This window comes from Bos grunniens, chromosome 10 (genome assembly GCF_055505025.1).
Source record: "Bos grunniens cultivar Pamir isolate PY7600 chromosome 10, Bosgru_T2T1.0, whole genome shotgun sequence".
Lineage (NCBI taxonomy): Eukaryota > Metazoa > Chordata > Mammalia > Artiodactyla > Bovidae > Bos > Bos grunniens.
The window spans coordinates 83,440,994-83,464,309 of record NC_141174.1 but is presented as its reverse complement, the minus strand read 5'-3'; the positions used below and the strand labels follow the sequence as shown (position 1 = coordinate 83,464,309).

The 23,316-nt window shown below is 36.1% G+C and overlaps 1 protein-coding gene across 39 annotated transcripts in view; it reads right to left on the bottom strand.

Moving 5' to 3' along the window:
• The window catches only part of MYO9A (myosin IXA), a 257,518-nt gene that overhangs the window by 108,469 nt on the left and 125,733 nt on the right, over positions 1 to 23,316 (bottom strand). For 29 of the 39 annotated variants that reach the window (XM_086322710.1, XM_086322713.1, XM_086322718.1 and 26 more), the window contains 2 exons: positions 18,755 to 18,950; positions 5,568 to 5,687 (listed from right to left, as the gene is read on the bottom strand). In XM_086322710.1, the coding sequence (XP_086178836.1) occupies positions 5,568 to 5,687; positions 18,755 to 18,950 (316 nt within the window). The remainder of the gene's footprint in view (positions 1 to 5,567; positions 5,688 to 18,754; positions 18,951 to 23,316) is intronic. The other 10 variants (XM_086322730.1, XM_086322734.1, XM_086322726.1 and 7 more) reach the window with 1 other exon arrangement.

Genomic DNA, 23,316 nt, shown 5'->3' with positions numbered 1-23,316 from the left:
AAATGTCTTGTTCATTTCAAATAACAGTATTTTTGTCTTCTCTCATATTTCTTGATCAGAATGGCTAGAACTACACTATCCAGGTACAGCAGCCACCAGATATATGTGGCCATTCAAATTTAAGCTGCTTTAATTAAATTCCAGTTTAAAATTTTTTTAAAAAACTTCAGGTGTTTAATAACAATATGTAGCTAATCGCTACAGTTTTGAAGAGTATAGCTGGAGAACATTTTCATCCTCAAAGAAAGTTCTACTGATCAGTACTGGACTCAAGCTTTATTAATTTCAAAAATTGCTCTTTTGGTTTCTACTGATTTTCTCTAATGCTGTCAGCTTTCTATTCAGTGGTTTTAGTTCCTTATTCTTTACTTCCTTCTACTTATTTTGGGTTTAATATGCTCTTCTTGTTGTAGATTCATAAAGTAAAAGCTTAGATCACTGATTTTTAACCTTATTTCTTTTCTTAGATAAGAATTTAAAGCTATTGGTTTTCTTCAAAGCACTTTAGCTGCATTGCTGCTGCTGCTGCTGCTGCTGCTAAGTCACTTCAGTCGTGTCCGACTCTGTGCGATCCCATAGACAGCAGCCCACTAGGCTCCTCTGTCCCTGGGATTCTCCAGGCAAGAATACTGGAGTGGGTTACCATTTCCTTCTCCAATGCATGAAACTGAAAAGTGAAAGTGAAGTCGCTCAGTCGTGTCCAACTCTTAGAGACCCCATGGACTGGAGCCTACCAGGCTCCTCTGTCCATAGGATTTTCCAGGCAAGAGTACTGGGGTGGGGTGCCATTGCCTTCCCCGTAGCTGCATTACACAAGTTATAAATTGCTGGTCCCTCATCTTGTTCATGAACATTACAGTATCTTATATCCCAAGAAGGTCAGAAGTACGGGTTTAAATTGAAGGAACATTCTATCACACCCTCCTTCACTCTTTCTTTTCCCAGCATCTTATTTCTTCCCTTTCCAGGGCTCCTGATCTTTGTGGGAGTTGCAGCTCATGCTCCTAAGAACCCTAATTTCTTCCCTCTCTTCTAATTTCCTCCCTGCAAATCTCAGAGACTAATCAATGTAGAGAGAAGGTGGGAGACCAGAAATGAAATGGAGGAGGAAAAGCCACAATACCTTTTATGTCTAAACCTCAAAGGTCACACACTGTCACTTCTGCCACATTCGATTTGTTAGAAGGAAATCAATAAGTACTCTATGTGCCTTTTGAAGGGAGGAGTATCAAAAAATTGATGGACACATTTTAAACCCCCAGAACAATATCATAATTTTTACCCTAAAAAAACCATAAATCTTTTTAAAAGAACTAGATAAGGAAAGAAAATATGTATAGTCATATTTTTATACATATGTATTACTTCTGGTTTCTTTATTCCTTATAATAATTCATGGATCAGTAAACTAAAGTACAGATCAAACCCACTGCCTATTTTTGCATGGCCTGTAAGCTAAAAGAGATTTTAACTTTTAAATGACTGAGGGAAAAAAAATCAATGAAAGAGTATTTTTGTGACATGTGGAAATTATATGGAATTTAAGTATCAGTGTCTATAAAAAAATTGTATTGGAATGTAGCCATGCTCATTTATTTATGTATTGTCTATAACTCTTTCAGAACTGAGTTGTTTCAACACAACATATGACCCACAAAGCCTAAAATATTTATCATCTGACTCTTCTCAGAAAACATTTACCAACCTCTACTATACATCCAAGTTACCATCTGATGTCATTTCCTTTTAACCTAAAGAATTTCCATTATTTCTCCTCTTGGAACACATATCATGGATAAAGTCCCTCAGATTATCTATTTAACTGAAAATGTCTTCATCACAGCTTCTTTTTTAAAGTATGTTTTTTAATATTTTTATTTATTTGGCTGCCCCAGGTCTTAGTTGCAGCACGCGGGATCTTTGAACTTTGATCTTCATTGCAGTATGTAGGATCTTTCAGTTGTGGCATACAAACTCTTAGTTGTGGCATGTGGGATCAAGTTTCCTGACCAGGGATCAAACCGAGCCCCTTGCACCGTGAGGGCACAGTCTCAGCCACTGGACCACCATCAGGGAAGTCTCTATTTCAGCTTCACTTTTGAAAGATACTTTCCTTAACTGATGATTGGACATTGTGGATGATGCACTGTAATAACAATGAATTCCGTTATGTTTTTCTGCAGACTTGATTTTTCTTCTAATAGACAATTAACTCGTCTGTCCACAAACTATAAATCATAGCTTTTACAGCTGTTTTTGTTTTCTGGGTCTTGTTCTATTGGGTTTTAAATTTAAGCCTCCATTACTTTCAATGAGCAGACAGGTGTTAATCATATCATTATAAGCAAGTCTCATTTTATTGCACTTCACTTTATCATGCTTTGGAGATACTGCATTTTTTACAAGGAGATTTGTGGCAACCCTGTGTTGAGCATGTCTATCAGCACCATTTTTCCAACAGCATTTGCTCACACAGTGTCTCTGTGTCACATTTTGATAATGCTTGCAATATTTCAAAGTTTTCCATTATTACAAAATTTATTACAGTGATCTGTGATCAGTGATCTCTGATGTAACTACTAGTCCCTGAAGGCTTGGATTATAGTTACCATTTTTTAGCAATAAAGTATCTTTAATTAAGGTATATCATTTTTTTCCAACATAAAACTATTGAACAATTGGTAGATTACAGTATAGCATAAATATAATTTTTATGTGTACTGGGAAACCAAAAAATTCATGTCACTCCCTTCATTGTGATATTTGCTTTATTACAGTGATCTAGAATCGGCCCTGAAACTGCTCAGAGGTATGCCTGCATTCTCCTATATTTAATGTAATTTCCTCTGGGCTCCTTTCAAGATTTCCTTTTTATTTCTGGCATTTAGCAATTTGCCTACAATGTGTCTAGTAGTGGTTTTCTTTTGTATTGGTTCTAGCCGGAGGTCACTGATTGTCTTGAATCTCCAAGTTAGTTTTTCTCAAACATGAGTAGTTTTTAATCTACCATTTCAGCCACTATAGTTTTTTGCCTCTTTCTCTCTCACCTCTACTTCTGGGATTCTAACTAAAGACAGAGAGAATTCAGCTATCCCCCAAGAGGAGCTATGAAGAAATAACAAAAGGCCTTCAGTTTAAAAAATCAGTAAACTGCACTTGTGTTTTTCAAAAATTATCTATTTGGTTTGCAATTCTATTTACTTATTTATCTTTTTGGCCATATTGTGTGGCATGCAGGATCTTAATCCCTGACCAGGGATTGAACCTGTATGCTCTGCATTGAGAGCACAGAGTCTTAACCACTGGGCCGTCAGGGAAGTGGTTTATACTACCCTTCGACAGAGCTCCTACAGTCTCCCCCAAATACTCAGAGCAGTCAGCTAGGTATGGATGGCTCTAAGTTTGGATGTTAGCCTTTTGGCAGCTCTCTCCATTCCAGGATTTTCCTCCTAAACTTCAAGCTTCTTTACCAGTCCTCAACTTAGTCCTCTGACACTTCAAACCAGTTTAGTGTGGTTTTCTGTCCCTCGAGCTATGGGAGTTGGGGAGTACATTGTGTAAAAAGCCACAAATTCCCAATTCTTACACATGGACTTCCCCAGTGGCTCAGACAGTAAAGCGTCTGCCTACAATGCGAGAGACCGGGGTTCAATCCCTGGGTCAGGAAGATCTCCTGGAGAAGGAAATGGCAACCCACTCCAGTATTCTTGCCTGGAAAACCCCATCAACGGAGGAGCCTGGTAGGCTACAGTCCATGAGGTCACAAAGAGTCGGACACGGCTGAGCGACTTCACTTTCTTTCTTTCTACCCACTATTTTACTTACTTTAAAGAATAAACTTCCCACTAGTTTTTGCTTCTTTTTGGTCTGTTAGTATTTTTGGTCTCTTTTCCAGTGTTTTTAATAAACTGTTACCTTAAAATTAGTCCCCAGTTTTTTTTAAAACAACCTCCCAAACTTGAATTTATAATTTTATATATTATAAAATTTTAATTATTGGTAGTACTATAATGGAAAATAGCATAAAATACCTAAAGTAATGGAAAAGTCCACTTCTACTAATGTAGAAATAAACTTGCAAGAGTACAATGTACAATATCCTCCTGCAGCTCATGATGAAATTGGTGCCTTCCTATTCTACACCCATACATACCTACCTGGAAACAATCAGGTCTGTGAGTCATGAAAATTGACAAAGCAAATAAACTACTTGGAATTATTTAAAAGTTAAAAAGACCTCATTTAAGTGCCCCCTCAAAAGATTTGTAGACTGTTTTCAATATTATCTCCTGGATTAAAAGATTTAGAAAAGGAAGATGTGTATTTGGAATAAAGACTTGTATATCTTTTAAAAACAAGAGCAATAATTAACAGTAACATTTAAGATGTATTTTTTAATTAAATACTTACCTTTGCTTTTCTAGAATGAGAAAATATTTTAATAATATTTTTCAAAATGTATTACACATTTTCTTATACCAAAACAGCATAGTAAGAAGAACTGAAGAAAGAATCCACAACATTTGCCTTTAGGAATTCTACTTATATTCTCCTTTTACTGATAATTAAACACTAATATTCCATGGAATTTCAATCACAGAATTGTGAAGTTAACAAAGGTAAATCCGTGATCAATAAAAAGCTCAAAATACAAGACTAACTAATTTAGGTCCATTATATTATATGCAAACTGCTGAGTTAGTATTCTTAAGTATTCTTAGTATTCTTAAGGATCCCTTTATTCTCACTACAGCAATAGCAACAGCCAAACAACAATAATTCCACAACCAAAAGAATCCATTTTCATGCAGAATGAGTAGAACAAATAGAAAAGGAGAAAATGAAGACCAAGGGCATCTTTTCACACCAATTTTATATTAAAAAAAAAAAAAAAAGAAGAACACCCATTATGACTCTATCATTCTTCCTTAAGCCAAAACATTAACTGGTGGTTTTGCTCCAAACCAGACATGGCAAAGTCTGATAGGAGAAGTATAGTCAAACTAAGTGGATTTGCCAATGATACATGAAAACAACACTGCTGATGTTGAAGTTCAAGTATAAATAAGCATAAAAATCAGCAGGAATTCAAAAGAGAGGAAATTATTGGCACTGTTAAGTATGTTAATTATCTTGATTGTGATGAGTTCACATATATGTCAAAACTGTATGCTTTGGCCTGCAGTTTATTCTACCTCAACTAGATTTCAATAAAGTTCAGAAAAAAATCAACACTCATTTTTACTCATCACTTGGATACTTTAAAAACAAAAATGGAAATCAATTAAAAGTTTGTAACCAAGTATAAATAACAACTCAAGAATCATAGATAGTCATCCAAATTAAAAGAACATGTATATTATCTTTATGTATATATCAATTCTTTCTTTATATCAAGAAAAAGAATGAAAGTCTCAATGGTGGTATCCTGAGACTCTCTGGTCAAAGGACGATAGAGGTCACATTGTCTATTCCATTTAGGTTCCACTCAGGTGTAGAATGCTCCTGGTTTCCATTTCCAAATGGATGTGATAACACAGTTTATTAATCAGCATTTGCAGCCTTACTGTACTTCTCTTCCTTGCACCTCTGCAGAATCTCTAAGCTCCTCTGGTGGACTGGGTGTTGGAGAAAGCTAATACTATCCATACTTTTCAAAACTGCACATGGCGCTGTGTCATCATGTCCTTAGGAAGCAAAAGAAAAACAAAAAATGGAGAAAAGAAAAAGACATTATATAAGCCCACACCAACAGAGAATCAAGGACAATGCTGCCAACTATTATAAAAATGTATCAAGTAATTATGGTTAAATGTGAATAATTTTTCCAATTAATTTGAAGAAATTACACAAAAAGAAAAAAACAAAGGTCCTGTTTAGGTATTCAAAGTATTCTTTTTCAGTACTCAACATGTTGTGTTAACACCACACTAAAAATCTCTAATTTAAAATACTAGGGGAATTACAAAAACAATTTGTATGGTGCCTTTTTTTTTTAAATGGACTCATTTTTATCAGGTCTGAAATATAATTAGAATACAGTTGGCAACAATGTAAGAAACACTGATGGAATCCCAAAGAGAAACAAACCCAAAATAATTTACCAAAAGTTAAACTTTCACAAATCTCGCAATTAACCACACTTGTAGGAAATCCAAGTGTGTCAATGTTGAAAAAGTAGAAAGAAAAGCACCACAGAACAAGAAAACCCAGCAGCACTTCTGTATTTATAAATCTGAAAACAAAGCTGGAGAATCTGTCAAAATTAACTATTGGGAAGAAAGGGAAGAGAGCACATTCAAGCAAGGACCAAAGCCCCAGATTAGTGTTACTGAAACAGTGGGTCACTCGAGCAGTAAAGAGAGAAGGAAGATTGTACCGTAAATATTAGGAATAAATGGATTTAAAGAGAATTCGGGTTTTCCAGGCTTGGAAGGTGTTGAGAATCATTTATACGGAGAACATCTCTAGAGTTAGGACATTAAGTTCAAATGTAAGTAACTTTGCCTTTAAAACACAAAAGTGAATAGTTTAAAAACAGACAGAGGCAAACTAAGCAACACATAATTATGTACTAAAGTTCCACTAGTATGCACGTACTGTATAATTAGGAACAAGATACTATCTATGAATAGTTTTAGAGGAAGAATCATTTTAAAAGTTAAACAGAGGCAGAGTAATTCAAAGAGGTTTGCAAAGCATGGTTTAATCAAACTATAATTCCTTAAACTGGATACCAACACCCAGAGAATAGGCATCAACTTCTCAGCTAAGGAGATAGAAACTCATGATGCCATAACAATAGATTACAATAGACAGACACAGGTATACATATTTGTATATCTGATATATAGTCAGGTTTTTGTACAATATTTTAAGAATTCATACTAGTTCATTTAAAAATAAGCTAATAAAACATTATCTCATTTATTTAGTATGGAGAGTACATAGTTGCAACTGTTCAAAAGAGACAAGTTTTACCAAGTTACCACCATTTCTTAATCAAGAGATACCGCAATAAAAATATTCTACTCTCAATAATCTCCCACCTTGATTGGGTGCTTAGAGAAGGAATGCTTAGGCTCAGATGAGCCTACATTTGGCTAGTAACACGGTGGGTACAGTTGGGAGGCTATCAGTGGAGGGGGACCATTTGAGGAAAAAAACACCTCGTGAGTTCTACTCATACGCTATCCAAATTGTAATTTTCTAAAGTTATCACCAGACTTTCAGGCCCTTCAATAACTAATGATATACAGCAGTCAGAAATAATTTAAGAAAATTATGGTATTAAAGTGTTTTGTATAAAAGTTCAGAATATTAAATATACTAAATTATCACGTAATCTTAAGTTAAAACTCACTCAAAATTGATACAGCCATTGTACTCATATTAGTCTCTCAGTCGTGTCCAACTCTTTGCAACCCATGGACTGTAGCCCGCCAGGCTCCTCTGTCCATGGGGATTCTTCAGGCAAGAATACTGCAGTGGGTTGCTATGCCCTCCTCCAGGGGATCTTCCCAACCCAGGGATCGAACCCAGGTCTCTCGTATTGCAGGTGGATTCTTTACCATCTGAGCCACCAAGGAAGCCCTACTAAGCACAATTTCAACTGGATAATGGGTAATTTTCTATCTGTGATCATTTTGTGTCTTACCGGCATACCTACAATTCAGGTATGAATGAAAATTCTTTCATTTTGCTTTCTATGCCTTCTTTTAACTCTTTACCAATTTTAAAGATTGCTTTACACACTCTAATACTATTTCTAAACCTTAAATTGGTATTCCTCTCTTTGTTGTGTTCAGCAGCTCCCTGTCAAGATAATTTGGTTTCCTAGGATGGTTTTATAAGTACATTTGCAGTGGAGTCTCAGACTCTTAAAAGGTTTATTTAGTGTTTGCTTGTGCTAGTTTCTAGTCTAGTCTGGATAACTTCTCAGTCTGAGATTATGCATCAAACTGCATAAATTCCCATGCATGGTTAACAGCCATAACCCATGCATGGTGAAGATACAGAACACTAATTTTTTTAGGCAAGCTTTGTTCTCAAACTTTATCCAAGGCCTTACACATATTGATAAGATTATTCTTGTTCCTCCTAGGCAGGGCCAATAAACAGAATTTTTCAATTATCTTTTCAGTGACAGAAAAGTTCAAGCTCTTTGAAGCTCCTTATACCACATAACAGGGGCTTAATTCCAGCTTCCTTGTAGCATTCAAATCTGAAACCATGTCTCTGATCCTGTAACAGTTTCTATAATGCCAGTTCCCAGGCCTTTTTTAAAGGTATATTTTTAATGGCCATTTTTTAAAGATAAATTTCACATACCATAAAATTCACTAATCTCAAGTACATAGTTTGATAAGCTTAAACAGTTACATCATGTAATCCTCAATCAAGATACAGAACATTTTCATCACCTCAACCAGTTCTTGTATTCCCTTCTGGTAAATATCATTCCTACCCCTCCCAGAGTCAACCAAGTAAAGATCTATGTATTATTTAACCTGTTCTTAAACTAAGTGAAATCATACAGTACATATTCTTTCATGTCTGGCTTTCTGATAAATTATTTTTATGACTCATTCATCCTATCAATAGTTTAGTATTTTAATTGCTAAATAATGTAACAAGGTAGGAATATATCACAACTTGGTTATCGTTTCTTTCACTGATGGATATCTGGATGTTTCCATTTGGGGGTTATTATAAATAAAGCCACTATAGACATTCATTCTGTGTGCGTTTGTATATAATAGCTTCATAGAAATACAATTCACATAGCACACAATTCACTTATCTAAAGTGTACAATGCAGAGGTTTTTTAGTAAAATTCCGAAAGCTGTTTAACCATCATCACAACCAATTTTAGAATACCTTCATCACATCAAAGAGAAACCCTGTATTTTTAAACCATCACTTCCCTTCTCATTTCCCAGTCTTCCCACTCCAGTCCTAGGCAAACACTAATCTATATTCTATATACAGATTTGCCTATTCTAGAAAATTGATATAAATGGAATCATACAGTATGTGACCTTTTGTGCCTTACTCTTTCACTTAACAAAATGTTTTCAAGCTTCATCCACATTGTAGCATGTACTAGTACCTCATTCATTACATGACAGAATAGTACTCCATTGTATGGATACAGCAGTTTATCCATTCAATTGCTGATGAATATTTGAATTGTTCCTATCAATATCTTTCGGCTACTATTAGTATGTTGCTAAGAATATCTGGTACAAGTTTTGTTTGAACACCTGTTTTCAATTCTTTAAGGTATCTACCTAAGAGAGGCTGCTGCTGCTAAGTCGCTTCAGTTGTGTCCGACTCTGTGCGACCCCATAGACGGCAGCCCACCAGGCTCCCCCGTCCCTGGGATTCTCCAGGCAAGAACACTGAAGTGGGTTGCCATTTCCTTCTCCAAAGCATGAAAGTGAAAAGTGAAAGGGAAGTCGCTCAGTCGTGTCCAACTCTTAGCGACCCCATGGACTGCAACCTCCCAGGCTCCTCCATCCATGGGATTTTCCAGACAAGAGTACTGGAGTGGGGTGCCATTGCCTTCTCCACCTAAGAGAGGCATTACTAGGTAAAATGTAGCTAGCAGGGTGTTTTAGGCAAAGTGGCTACATCATTTTACATTTTCAACAGCAGCATATGAGGCTTCCAATTTCTCCACATCCTTACCAACATTATTTCCTGTCTACTTTATTACAGCTGTGAAGTGAAGTGGTATTCTCACTGTGGTTTCAATATGCATTTCCCTGATGACATATTATATTGAGCATCTTTTCATGTGTTTTATTGACTATTTGCATATCTTCTTTAGAGAAATGTCTTTTCAGATCCTTTGCCCTTTTTAAAATCAGGTTACTAGTTTTTTTTACTATTGAACTGTAAGAAATGCTTACAATCTAGATACCAGTTCCTTATCAGATACATGTTTTATAAATAATTTCTATCATTCTACAAGTTGTCAGTTCTTAATAGTGTCCTCTGAGGCACAAAAGTTTTCTATTTGGGTGAAGTCTAATTTATCCCTTTTTGTATTTGGTTGCTTATGTGTTAGGTGTCACACCTAAGAAACCACTGCCTAATCCAAACAGAACTGTGAATCCTCCAACTTTTGCTCTTTACGCATTTCTAGATTCCTTTACATATCAATTTTGGGATCAGTCTTGTCAATAGCTGGGGTTTTGACAGGACTATGCCGAATCTGTAGATCCATTATTGCCAGCTAACTACATTAACCCTTTCAATGCATGAACGCAGAATATTTTTCCAATAACTGAGGTATTCCTTAAATCTTTTCAACAATATTTTGCAGTTTTGGTGAACAAGTCTTGCAATTCTCTTGTTAAATTCACTAATAAGAATTTTATACTTGTTGGTGCTCTTGTAATTGGAGCACCAACTTAATTTTGTTTTCAGGTTTTTCATTTTTAGTGTATAGAAATACAACCGATTTTGCATATTGATTTGGAGTCTTGCAACTTGATGAGGTCATTTATTATCTCCAGCAGATTTTTTTGGTAGATTCCTTAGGAAATTTTATACACAATATGCCATCTATAAACAAAATGGTTTCTTCCTTTCCGATTTGGATGTCTTTTCTTTCTTTTTCTTTCCTGTTTACTCTTACCAGTATCTCCAGGGCAATGTTAGATAGAAGATGTGAAAGCAGATATCCTGTCTTATTTCTGATCTTAAGGGAAAAGTATTCATTTATTCACCATAAAATATGGATTTTTCACAGGTCCCCTTATCAGGCTGAGGAAGTCTTCTTTCTATTCCTAATTTGTTCAGCATTTTTATAATGAAAAACATGAAAAGGTATTCACTTCTGTGAGGCCTTTTTTGTGTATGTTGAGGTGATGATGTGATTTTGTCCTTTATTCTATCAATGTGGTATATTACTCTGACTTGATTTTTCTAAGCTGAACCAACCTTGCATTTCTGAGTAAATTTCAGTAGATAATGGTATAAAATATTGTTTACATATTGCTGAACTCAGCTTATAAGGATTCTGTTGACAATTTTTGTTGAGGGATATTGGTTTGTGGTTTTCATTTCTGTGATGTCTTATCTAGTATCCTGGTAATACTGTCTTTACCAAATGAGAACAAAAGTATTCCCCTATCTTCTATTTCTTGGGAAGAGTTTATAAAGAACTGATGCTAATTTTTCATTTCATTAAGTACTGGGTAAAATTTATCAATGAATTCACTGTTCTTGGCTTTGCTCTGTGGGAAGATTTTTTTCATAACTAATCCAATCTCTTTTCCTGTGACAGGCCTTTTCAGACTTTCTTTTTCTTCTGAAGTCAGTATAGGCTGTTAGCATTTTTCCAAGAATTTTTCTATTTCCACTAGATTTTAATTTGCTGCCATACAATTGTTCATAGTATTATAATCCTTTTCATTTCCAACAGTTCAGTAGCAACACCCTCCTTTATTTCCCCAAATTAGTCATTTGAGTCTCCTTTCTCTTTTTCTTGGTCTGTCTACCTTGAGGTTTGTCAATTTTGTTTACCTTTTTAAAGAAGTAGCTTTTGCTTTTGTTTTCTTCTATTTTATTTATTTCAGATCTCCTCTTTATAATGTCCTTCCTATTTCTTCCTTTAGGTTTAGCTTGCCCTTTTTCCCTAGAATCATAAGGTGAGGCATTAGGTTATTGATTTGAGATATTCTTTCTTTTTTAATAGAAGTATTTGAACCTATAAATTTTCTTCCTAACACTGTTTTAGCTGTATCCCATAAGATTTGGTGTATATTTTCTTGCATTAATTTCAAACTATTTTCTAATTTCCCTTGTGATTTCCTTTGTCTCACTGGTTATTAAGAACTTTGTTACTTAGACTCCACATATGTTTAGAGACATATTATTTTTGTTCCTCTATTCTTTCAATACAATCTTCTTTTGTACTAAATACATGTTATCTAGTATACTGTTTAAACATTTTGGTCATTTATTTTATTACTATATTATTTTTTAGCTATTTTCTTAACAGGGAATTAAAATTAGCATTTTGCCTTATAACAATCTAGCCTGGATTAAAAACTACTTAATTTCAATAGTATATAAAAACTTTTCTCCTATATAACTTCATTCCCATCCTCTTTCTTTATGCTGTTATTGTCATGCAAATTACAGCTTTTAAAATGGCATGGCCTCCAACAGAGATATGTAATTATTGTTTTGTATAGTTGTCTTTTAGATTGGAGGAAAAAAGGTTACAAAATTAGTTTTTTAAAGTTACAAGATGTAAAAGATACATTTATACTATCTTTTACATAGTACAAAGTATAACTTTATAGTTGCCTTTAATGGTACTCTTTATTATGTCATATGCTTTCAAATCACTGTCTAGTGTCCTTTCATTTCAGCCAGAATTCCCTTTAACATTTCCTGTGAGACAGCTAGTAGCAGTCATTCAGGATTTGTTTGCCTGGGAATGTCTTAATTTCACCATCATTTTGAAGGACAGTTCTTCTTGTGTCTGTGTATATGTGTGTTTAGGGATTTTTTTCTTTTTGTGGCTGCACTAGGTCTTCACGGCTGCATAGAGGCTTTCTGTATTGTGGAACACAGGCTCTAGGCATGTGGACTCAGCAGTTGTGACACATGGGGTCAGCTGCTCTGTGGCATATGTGATCTTCCCTGACCAGGTATCAAACCCATGTCCCTTGCATTGGCAGGCAGATTCTTAACAACAACTGGACCACCAGGGAAGTCCTAAAGGATAGTTTTAGTGAATATAGAATTCTTGATTGACAGACTTTTCTTCCAGCACTTTGGATATGCCATGCCATTGTTCTCTAGCCTCAATGGTTTCTAATGATTAATCAACTGTCAATCATACGGAGGATACTTTGTGCATGTGTGCATGCTAAGTTGCCTCAATCAGTTCCGCCTCTTTGAGACTCTATGGACCATAGTCCACCAGGCTCCTCTATCCATGGAATTCTCCAGACAAGAATACTGGAGTGGGTGTGGGGACTTCCCTGACCCAGGGATCAATCCCACATTTCATGTTTTCTGCACTGGCACGCCAGTTCTTTACCACTAGCACCACCTGGAAAGCCCAGTTTGTGCATGATGTGCTGCTTTCAACAGTCTCTCTTTACCTCTAGATAGTTTAATTATGATACATCTAAGTTTCAATCTCTGGATTCACTCATCTTATAATCTGTTGAGCTTCTGAGATGTATAGATTAATTTTCTCATCAAATTTGAGAAGACTGGGGCCATTATTTCTTGAAATATTCTTTCTATCCCTTTCCCTCCTTTCCTTCTGGACTCTCAAAAGTTTATATGCCTCATGGTATCCCATAGGTCTAGAAGCTCTACTTATTTTCTTCATTCTTTGTTCTTCCTATTCTTCAACTCAACTGATCTATCTTCATGCTTACTGATTCTGGCTTCTGCTTATTCAAATCTGCTATTGAACCCTTCTTCTGAATTTCTCATTTCAGTTACTGTACACTTTTTCCCACTTCAAAACTGATTTGTGTGTATCTAAAATTTTATATTCTCCATCTAGTGGGACATTGTTCTCATACTCTCCTTTTGTTCTTCAGACATGGTTGCCTTTATGTCTTTAAACATATTTAAAATAGTTTAAAAATTCTGTCTAGCAGTATCAATGCCTGGATTTTTTCAGAGAGAGGTTTTTACAGATTCCTTCTTTCCCCATGTATGGGTCATATTTTCGTATTTCTTTGCATGTCTCAAAGTCTTATACAGAACACCAGACATTTTAAATAATATAACATGGCAACTCTGAAAATCAGATTTTCTCTCTCTCCCTAGGAGTTACTGTTGCTGCTGATTCTTATAGTTGCTATTTGTTTAGGACATTACTGAACTAATTCTGAAAGTTTGTATTCTTTGTCACAAGTGACCATGGAAACCTCTGCTCACTTAGCTTAATAAACAGCCATTGATTGGAGGCAGCTTCCCTGGTGGCTCAGGTGATAAAAGCGTCTGCTTGCAATGCAGGAGACACGGGTTCGATCTCTGGGTTGGGAAGATCCCGTGGAGAAGGAGATGGCAACCCACTCCAGTTCTCTGGCCTGAAAAATCCCATGGACGGAGGAGTCTCGTAGGCTGCAGTCCATGGGGTCGCAAGGAGTCGAACACGACTTCATTTTCACATGTCTTTACATGCCTGAGACCAGTAATTCTCCCAGTCAAGGGTCATTGAGTGCTTACGTTGAAGCATACCTACAACATTCAGCTAGGCAGTTTAGAACTCTGCCTTACCCTGCTCAGAGGAAACCTGAATGTTATCCTGAGATAAGAAATCAGGATCTCTTCAGGTCTTTACTGAGCACAGCCCTAGGCACGTACACAGTCCTATGCATGTGCTTAGCCACCTAAATTCCCATGAATACACAAAAACTTTTCATAGCCATTATGGAAACCTCATTCCCCAGGTGTTCCTTTTAAATGTTTTGGTTAAAATAAATAAATAAATAAATGTTTTGGTTAGTTTTGCCCCAACTGTTATCTATTGCATCAGAGAGTGGCAATGTTCAGCAACTGCTTCTGACTGTTTTGGACAAAACCCCTAGATCAAAGGTTATTCATACTGGGAAAGCTCCAAGTCAGGTTAAAAGATAGCCTTGTAAGTGGGGTCTTCCATGAAACGACCAAATAGGTTAAATAATGAAAATTCTCTGGGAACGGAGCTCTGAAGGAGTGCCAGTCCCCTTCTACTCCCTCCAGTGGTTGTCCCACTTCTCATTTTCACTGCACATCTAGGCTATAGGTTTTCAAGGCCACTGTAGAGCTCAAGAGGGAGGGTGGTCAGTAGTGCAAGCTTAAACGCTATAAAATGCACTGACAATAATAACATGTAGTCTTTTTTCTTGTATGTACACTTTCCAAATTACTGCAGACCTTTGATGAATTTCTTGAGCTCCAACAAAGTTATTCTGACAATTTTTGCAAGTGTTCCTGTTGCTTTTATGGAAGAGATGCATTTTCAGAAGTCCTGTCTCCACTGCTGAATTGACATTCAATCTAAAACCCTTACTCTTAATCACCACACCATAAAGCCTAACACAGAATGAATTTATCAGTAATGTTCAGGGTTTTGTTGTTAAGAAAAATGCATTTAATTGTCTTAAGTACTGGGTAGAATTGCAGATAGACTACTGCATAGAAACCCTAGACCCAGGGCTTACCAGGTGGCACTAGTGGTAAAAAACCCAGCTGCCAATGCAGGAGAAATCCTAGCTCCTGTTTGTTGTTGTTGTTTAGTTGCCACGTCATGTCCAACCCTATTTAGGTGATATCTAAATTAGTTTTAGTACCTGGTTATTGCTGGAAAAGGATCGTCACTGGAATCCTTCTCCCACTTGCAAAAACAAATGGGAGTACATTAGAGTTATGCAGCCCACTGCGTGGGATGGTGAAGAGGAACAGGTTATGTGGGAACCATTAACGCTCTCTACCTACAGACACTATATGAATGGCTTCAGATTTTCTCCCTGTAGATGTAGACACTGAATGACACTTTAAATTCTCATTCTTGCCTCTTATGCCAGTGCCACAGCTGAATTTCCTGTCTCTCCCTCATCTTTTTAGATGGATTAAAATTCCCCTTTGGCTATATTTTTATGTAACTCCAAAAGAAACAAATAAGCATCACTGCACTCACAGCAACCCACTGTATAACTTCCCTGTACTCTCCAGCCCAGGCTCTTTCTTATTCAGAAGAGCAAATCAGAGGCAAGATGGATGACACCACTGGAGTAGCTGTTCTTCCGAACCTCACTGTTGACCAGAAAAGTCATTACCATTTCTAATTTTACCTCCTAGCAGGGCCAACATGGTACCTCATTCAAATTGCCTGTTTACATGACTCTACTAAGGGTATTTTACGGTTTCCTAATAAACTGCCACAGCTGTAACACACAACTATAACAAATGTATTTTTCGAACAATTAATTGAATTAATTTTTTTTTATTTAAAGGTCTTAAAATGGCATTGTGTTCTCTAATATAGAAATCTATTAAAAAAAAAAAGAAAAAATAACAGTCAAAAGAAGATTTAAATTTGATATTCTCATTTGTGCTCAGCTTGCTTGATGAAGAAGAATGTTAGAAAATTCCTTAAGAAAATCAAGGATTTTTTTTTTTTTTGGTTCAGCAACAAGGTATTTCTTGACAATTAGCTAAAAGTCCACTGATATTTATTTCCTTTAAAAGATACTCTCAATGGAAGTGAAAATATATTGCACTCTGTATTCTACATTTTCTTTCTTCATTAGAAATAATATTTTTGACATCTTACTCTAATTCAAAATCTGAACTTGGTTATCTTCTGCCTTTCACACGTTCTACTTCTGTTTAAATAATCTCCAATTCCTGTTTCACTTTAATATATCTGCATACTACTCATGGTGATTATGAAAGTTCTGAATCTACTACTTAGTCTATTTTCAGTTATTTTGTTAGTTTCTATTGCGAAATACTACAATGTTCTAATTTTATAATATTCTAAACTCACCAGAAAAAAGCAGGTGGTAAATGGTACAGAGGGAGGAAAAATGCTGAATTTTGGCACTGACACTAATATACAGTAATACAATTATTCTCTGTAACAAACCTGCTCACTCAGTGACTGTCTCAAAATACAAATGAACTTTTTTTTTCCAGATAAAAAGGGAAACTTTTAAAGTTTATGCAAGGGGGACTTTCTAGCATGTTGGTCATACTCTCTTTCTTAACATAGAAGATTGTTTCACAAGTGTTTTCACTTTGTGATAATTCACTGAACTGTATTTTTGTTCTGTGCACTTTTATGCATACATGTCATATCCCAGTATAAAAGAGTTTATTACACAGAAGCTCTATGCTGGCCAGAAAGAGAAATTAGATTAGAAAACAAGCAGAATCTAAAAATTATCAAAGTAGAGATAATTAGAAGCATTAGTAACACTGCATGTCTTTGTACTAACACTAATATACATAGAACCAGCTTCCACAAATAATAGTTTAAATGCCAAAAGAACATACAATGTAACTTTTACAGAAAGCAAAGTATTTAATAGTAAATATAAGAAAAGTTTATTGTCTTAGCTAAATCTTAGTAGAATATATATCAATTTCCAGAATTGATACATTTTTCAATATTGATACATAAATTGATGTCCACTATAATAATTAAGACTACATCTTTAAAAAAAACTTTTCTTTTTAATTTTTTGCTGGTTGCTGCTGCTCCTGCTAAGTCACTTCAGTCATGTCTGACTCTGTGCGACCCCATAGAGGGCAGCCCACAAGGCTCCCCTGTCCCTGGGATTCTCCAGGCAAGAACACTGGAGTGGGTTGCCATTTCCTTCTCCAATGCATGAAAGTGAAAAGTGAAAGTGAAATCGCTCAGTCGTGTCTGACTCTTAGCGACCCCATGGACTGCAGCCTACCAGGCTCCTCCGCCCATGGGATTTTCCAGGCAGGAGTACTGGAGTGGGGTGCCATTGCCTTCTTCAACTGTAGTCAATAATGCAGTATATATTTGAAAGTGGCCAAGAAATTAACTTGTGAAAGTTCTCATCACATACAAAAAACGTTTTGTAACTCTGTAATGGTTGGAATAGTGATGGATGAAATAATTTCACAGTATATATAAATACTGAATCATTATGTTATATAATTGAAACTAGTATGTCATATGTCCATTATACCTCAATTTAAATTTGTTTCAAGTTTTTTTTGCAAAGATGGCCTCTTAGAAATAATTTTGGCAAAGGCAAAGCAGTTTTAAGATTTTCCTTCTATTTAAAAAAATTATATATAGTTCTATTCACAAAGGTCAGTTCGTACACATTATAATCTGAAATACAGAAATGAAATTCAATTACTTTGGCCTCTCATTTTAGAAATACAATCTTTCTAATATTTTACTCATTTAAAAAATATAATAGCCAAATTTAAATTTTCACTGCAAAAAGCCACATAAGTAAGCCTAGGAGCCCTGAAAGTACAAAGTGTATCCTCTCCCACTTCTGCTGAGGCTTCTTGGCAGAAGAATATTATTTTAAATGATTACATATGTATTAGAAAATACTCACTATGCAGCAACGGTCTATCTAAGGTTAGAGCTACAGCAGAGGAGGCACACAAAAAAGTATCCAGCTTTATCCATTTCTAACTTTTAAAGTAAAATTCAGCTAACTAAATTAAGCATAAGGAAATGAAAATTACACTTCATAAGCAGACACTTTACAAGTATTATCTAATTTTACCCTCATAATATTGAAGGTACTATTAATACTCCAAGTAAGACAGCTAACAGTCACAAAATCAGTCAAGAGAAGAGATGACAACTGATCCAACTGATGACAACAGAGACGACAAGTGAAGCTGGGTTATCCACCATACTATACCACCTCCAGCCTAATTTTTCTGTCTCCTGATTTATGCTTCCATATTATGTTTCATTGGTAGTAAAAACTATGACGTTAGAAGAAAACAGAGAACGGTATCAATATTAAGTTCTATATAATTACATAATAATTTCACTTTTTGCTTAAGAATCTTACCAATGTCAGTATGCCTAAGAAATAACAGGTGCTTTACACTCATTATTCCTATCAGTATTTATTAATAATATATATACACACACACATAAAGTTCACCAGCACTCATTAAATCTGAAACACAATGTTAGGGCATGATTTAAAAAAAAAAAAAAACAAACAGAAGCATGGCAGAATACTGATGTCTATTGCTTACCAGTTTTTCTCTGAATGTGTCTTTTCCCAGCTTCCCTGAAAGCAACCATGGCTCTAAAAAACGCTCGGAGAACTGACCATCGGAAAATAGCTACAGGATCAATTCCAATCATCCCAGAGATAAATGCATTCTTGCTACTTCTCAGAAGAGCTACAATGTCAGGGCGCATATGATCTGTGTTTTTTTCCCGGAAATCCTACATGAAAAAAATACCAGTGTTATTTTTGAAAAAACGTATTAAGCCAAGAAGAAAATGGGTGACATATTTGAACAGTGGCTGAATAAGGGTATAGAAGTGATTTCTGTGTTAGCCAGATAGATGGACCAGATAGATATCCTCTATAAAGTCCCATCTAGGCCTAAAACTATTTAATTCTATAATTCATTTAAATTAGAATGAACATTCCCCCAACTTATTGCAGCTTGTTAAACATTGGTCTGGGAGAGATTCTCTAAGGGACTATCACATAAAACAACAAAAGAGTTGAGTAATAAAAAGAAGCCAGAAATGAGAAGACCAGGAACAACATTTCACTCAAAGGGAACACCTACTACCTATAGGTGGTGCCAAGTTGCAGAAGTTAGGAGAATGTTAGTAAGACTGAGGCCTAGAGCATTCTCGGCAAGGGTGAGAGAGGTGCAAGGGAGATAAATAGGCTATGTAAGCTATGCAAGGCTGAGTTAGGAGTTTGGACTTTATTCAAGTGTCAAGGAAAGCCACTGGAAGGATAATGACATGAACTAACTGATGTTTTATAAACATCACTGATTGCTACTGAGGGAGTTAATTGTACAAAGAATGGAGAAAGGTATTCCAAATAAGAGCTGACAGTGACTTGCACTATAAGGATGGTACTATAGGAAAGGGAAAATGGTTACTTATTTGGGACATTTTTTAGAGGTAAGGGCGAAGGACTTGCTGGTGGATTAGAGCATTGTGAGTGAACAAGAGAATTAGGTGAACACCTATATTTTGTGTTTGAGCAACAAGGTAGGTAGAGGTACTATATATACTAACATGGAGAAGACTTGAGAAAAGAGAAGATATGAGGACAGAAAATGATGATCAGGAGATAAGTTTTGTCCAAGTGAAGTTAGAGATGGTGAAAATAATGACAATAACAAGCAACATTTATTGAGAAGTTACTAAGTAAATGGCACACTTCTAAGCATTTTACACATGCTGTCTCATTGAAGTTCATTTCATCACCTTAACAAGTCCTTGAGATGGATGATATTATTATTATTTTATAGATGAGGAAATTGAGTCACAGAAAGGTTAACTATCTTGGCCCCTATCACACAGTAATGAGAAGAATAGAGGTTCAAACATAGCCACTCATAACCACTATACTGTCTGCATACAGACATCAAGTAGGCAGATGGACATACCTGCCTAGAGTCTAACAGATTTCAGAAAACACATTTGGATATCATCAGCATATACATTTTTAAAGTTGGATAAGATTACCAAAGGAATGTAAATAGCCAGTTAAAACCACTTGCCAATGGAAGTGAGAGATGACAGAACAGAAGAAAATGAGTTTAAATACCTCACAAAAAAATAAGGAGGGCAAGAAACTTACACTCCTGGAAGAAGGTCCCAGACTGACACACACAATCTAGGCATTTGACTATAGCCACACCCAGATGGAAGGACTGGTGAGTAAATCACTTCATGTCAGTGCAGCTTCACAGAATAGCTCTAACTCAGAACTCCTGGAGGGTCATGCCTAGTATAATGTCATCAACCCTCATGTCCACAAGGCAGCTTGGACTCATTCTGCTACCTTTGGGACTTTCCTTTCCTAATAATTCTTGGTTCTCCTGAAAACAGGGGGAAGGGGGAAACAAGTCTGAAGTCTTGGTGCTCAGTGTGTCCCTAAGTACCCTTTGAGCAAAAGTATATATGATAAAAGTTAGCAAAACTGAGGAAGAATTTTCAAATCAAAATGCCAGCAGCAACAAATACTGAGGGCAGACAGACAAATGTCAGGCACTAAGTTAAGCACTATATATAACTAATTTAATTCTAACAATTACTCAATAAAGTAGATTCAATTATAAACCAAACTTCACTGCTAAGTAATCAGAGAGATAAAGAAGTTCATCAGAAGTCAAACATAATAAGCACTGCTACAGGAACTAAAACATCAGTCTGCCCTACTCCAAAGATTATTCTGTCCTATTAACAAGTACAATATAAAATCTAAAATTCTATATCTCTTTTCCATGTTGACAGTCATCAACATTTCCCAATGTAATGGTCCTGTCTCTCTGTCTTCATATTCCTACATTCCTAAGTACTAATCAACTAAATCACATCATAAACTAATCACATCATCATTGAAACTGTCTTCTGTTGCCTTCTATAACAACACAGCTTGTGACTTACTACTTATATCTTGTGCTATCCCTTCTTCTCAGTCCCCACTGTTGGTTCTGTATTGAAAATTCTTAAGAGTTTCATCCTGTGTACTCATATTTTCTGATCATCTTACATCAGTTTATCTCAACCATAATTGTGGCTTAAACTCTATCTAAATGATGAAACCCAAATCTGTATTTCCAGCTCAGATATTTCTTGTTAAGTGTGAAGATGCATTTATACATTTTAAAGGTATCTCAAACTTGAAAGAAAATGTGTAAGACCAGTACTGCTTATATGCTTTAAAGCAGTCACCAGTGAAACCATGTGGACCTAGAATTCCCTTTGTAGAAAATTTTAAATTACTGATTCAAATTACTTAACAAACATAGGATTTTTAAGTTTTCCTATATTTTCTGGTGTCAGTTTTGGCGATATTTTTTCATGGAATTTTCTACTTTACACTGTCAAATTTATTGGCAAAATATGTTCATATCTTAGAGTGTGTAGTAAAATCCCCTTATTTGTTTCTGCTACCAGCAATCTGTGAAGCTTTCTCCTTTCATTAGTTATTTTCTGTTATCTTTTACTAACACAGTTTTCCCTTGAACAACATGGGGGTTAGGAATGCTGCCCAAAACCACAGCTGAAAATCCCCATATAACTTTACAGTCAGATCTTCATAGCATCTACAGTGCTGCATTTGAGGATTCAGTTGATCATGGATCACACAGTACTGCAGCATCTATTTACTGAAAGATATCTAGCATAAATTGTTATTCAGTCGTTCAATAGTTTCTGACTCTTTGCATCCCATGGACTGCAGCATGCCAGGCTTCCCTGTCCCTCACTATCTCCTGGAGTTTGCTCAAACTCATATCCATTGAGTCGATGATGCCATGCAACAATCTCATCCTCTGGCACCCTCTTCTCCCCCAGCCCTCAGTCTTTCCCAGCATCAGGGTCTTTTCCAATAAGTCAGCTCTTTGTGTCAGGTGGTCAAAGTACTGGAGCTTCAATTCAGCATCAGTCCTTGCAATGAATATTCAGGGTTAATTTTCTTTGGGATTGACTGGTTTGATATCCTTGCTGTCCAAGGGACTCTCAAGAGTACTCTCCAGCACCACAGTTCAAAAGCATCAATTCTTCGGTGCTCAGCCTTCTTTATGGTCCAAATCTCACATCCATATGAGACTACTGGAAAAACCATAGCTTTGATTAGGCGAACCTTTGCTGGCTAAGTGACTGTCTAGGTTTGTCATAGTTTTTGTTCCAAGGAACAAGAGTTTTTTAATGTCATGGCTGCAGTCACCATCTGCGGTGATTTTGGAGTCCAAGGATATAGTCTATCACTGTTTCCATTTTCCCCCCAGGTATTTGCCATGAAGTGATGGGACCAGAAGCCATGATTGTAGTTTTCTGAATGTTTAGTATTAAGTCAGCTTTTTCACTCTCCTCTTTCACCTTCATCAAGAGGCTCTTAAGTTCCTCTTCTCTTCAGGCCATTAGGGGGGTATCATCTGCATATGTGAAGTTGTTGATATTTCTCCCAGCAGTCTTGATTTCAGCTTATGATTCATCCAGCCCGGCATTTCCCATGATGTACACTGCACAGAAGTTAAATAAGCAGGATGACAATATACAGCCTTGATGTACAAATTTTCCAGTTTGTTATGATCCACATAGTCAAAGGCTTTAGCGTAGTCAATGAAGCAGATGTTTTCCTGGAATTCTCTTGCTTTTTATATGATCCAACAGATGTTGGCAATTTGATCTCTGGTTCCTCTGCCTTTTCTAAATCCAGCTTGAACATCTGGAAGTTCTCAATTCAAGTACTATTGATTTAAATACCATCTTGATTAAAGTACTAGCTTGAAGGATTTTGAGCATTACCTTGCTAGCATGTGACATGAGTACAACCGTGTGGTAGTTTGAGCATTCCCTGGCATTGCCCTTCTTTGGGATTGGAATGAAAAGTGACCTTTTCCAGTCCTATGGCCACTGCAGAGTATTCCAAATTTGCTGGCATTTTAAGTGCTGCACTTTAACAGCATCATCTTTCAGGATTTGAAATAGCTCAGCTGAAATTCTATCACCTCTGCTAGCTTTGTTCGTAGTGATGCTTTCTAAGGCCCACTTGACTTCACATCCACGATGTCTAGCTCTAGGTGACTGACCACACCATTGTAGTTGT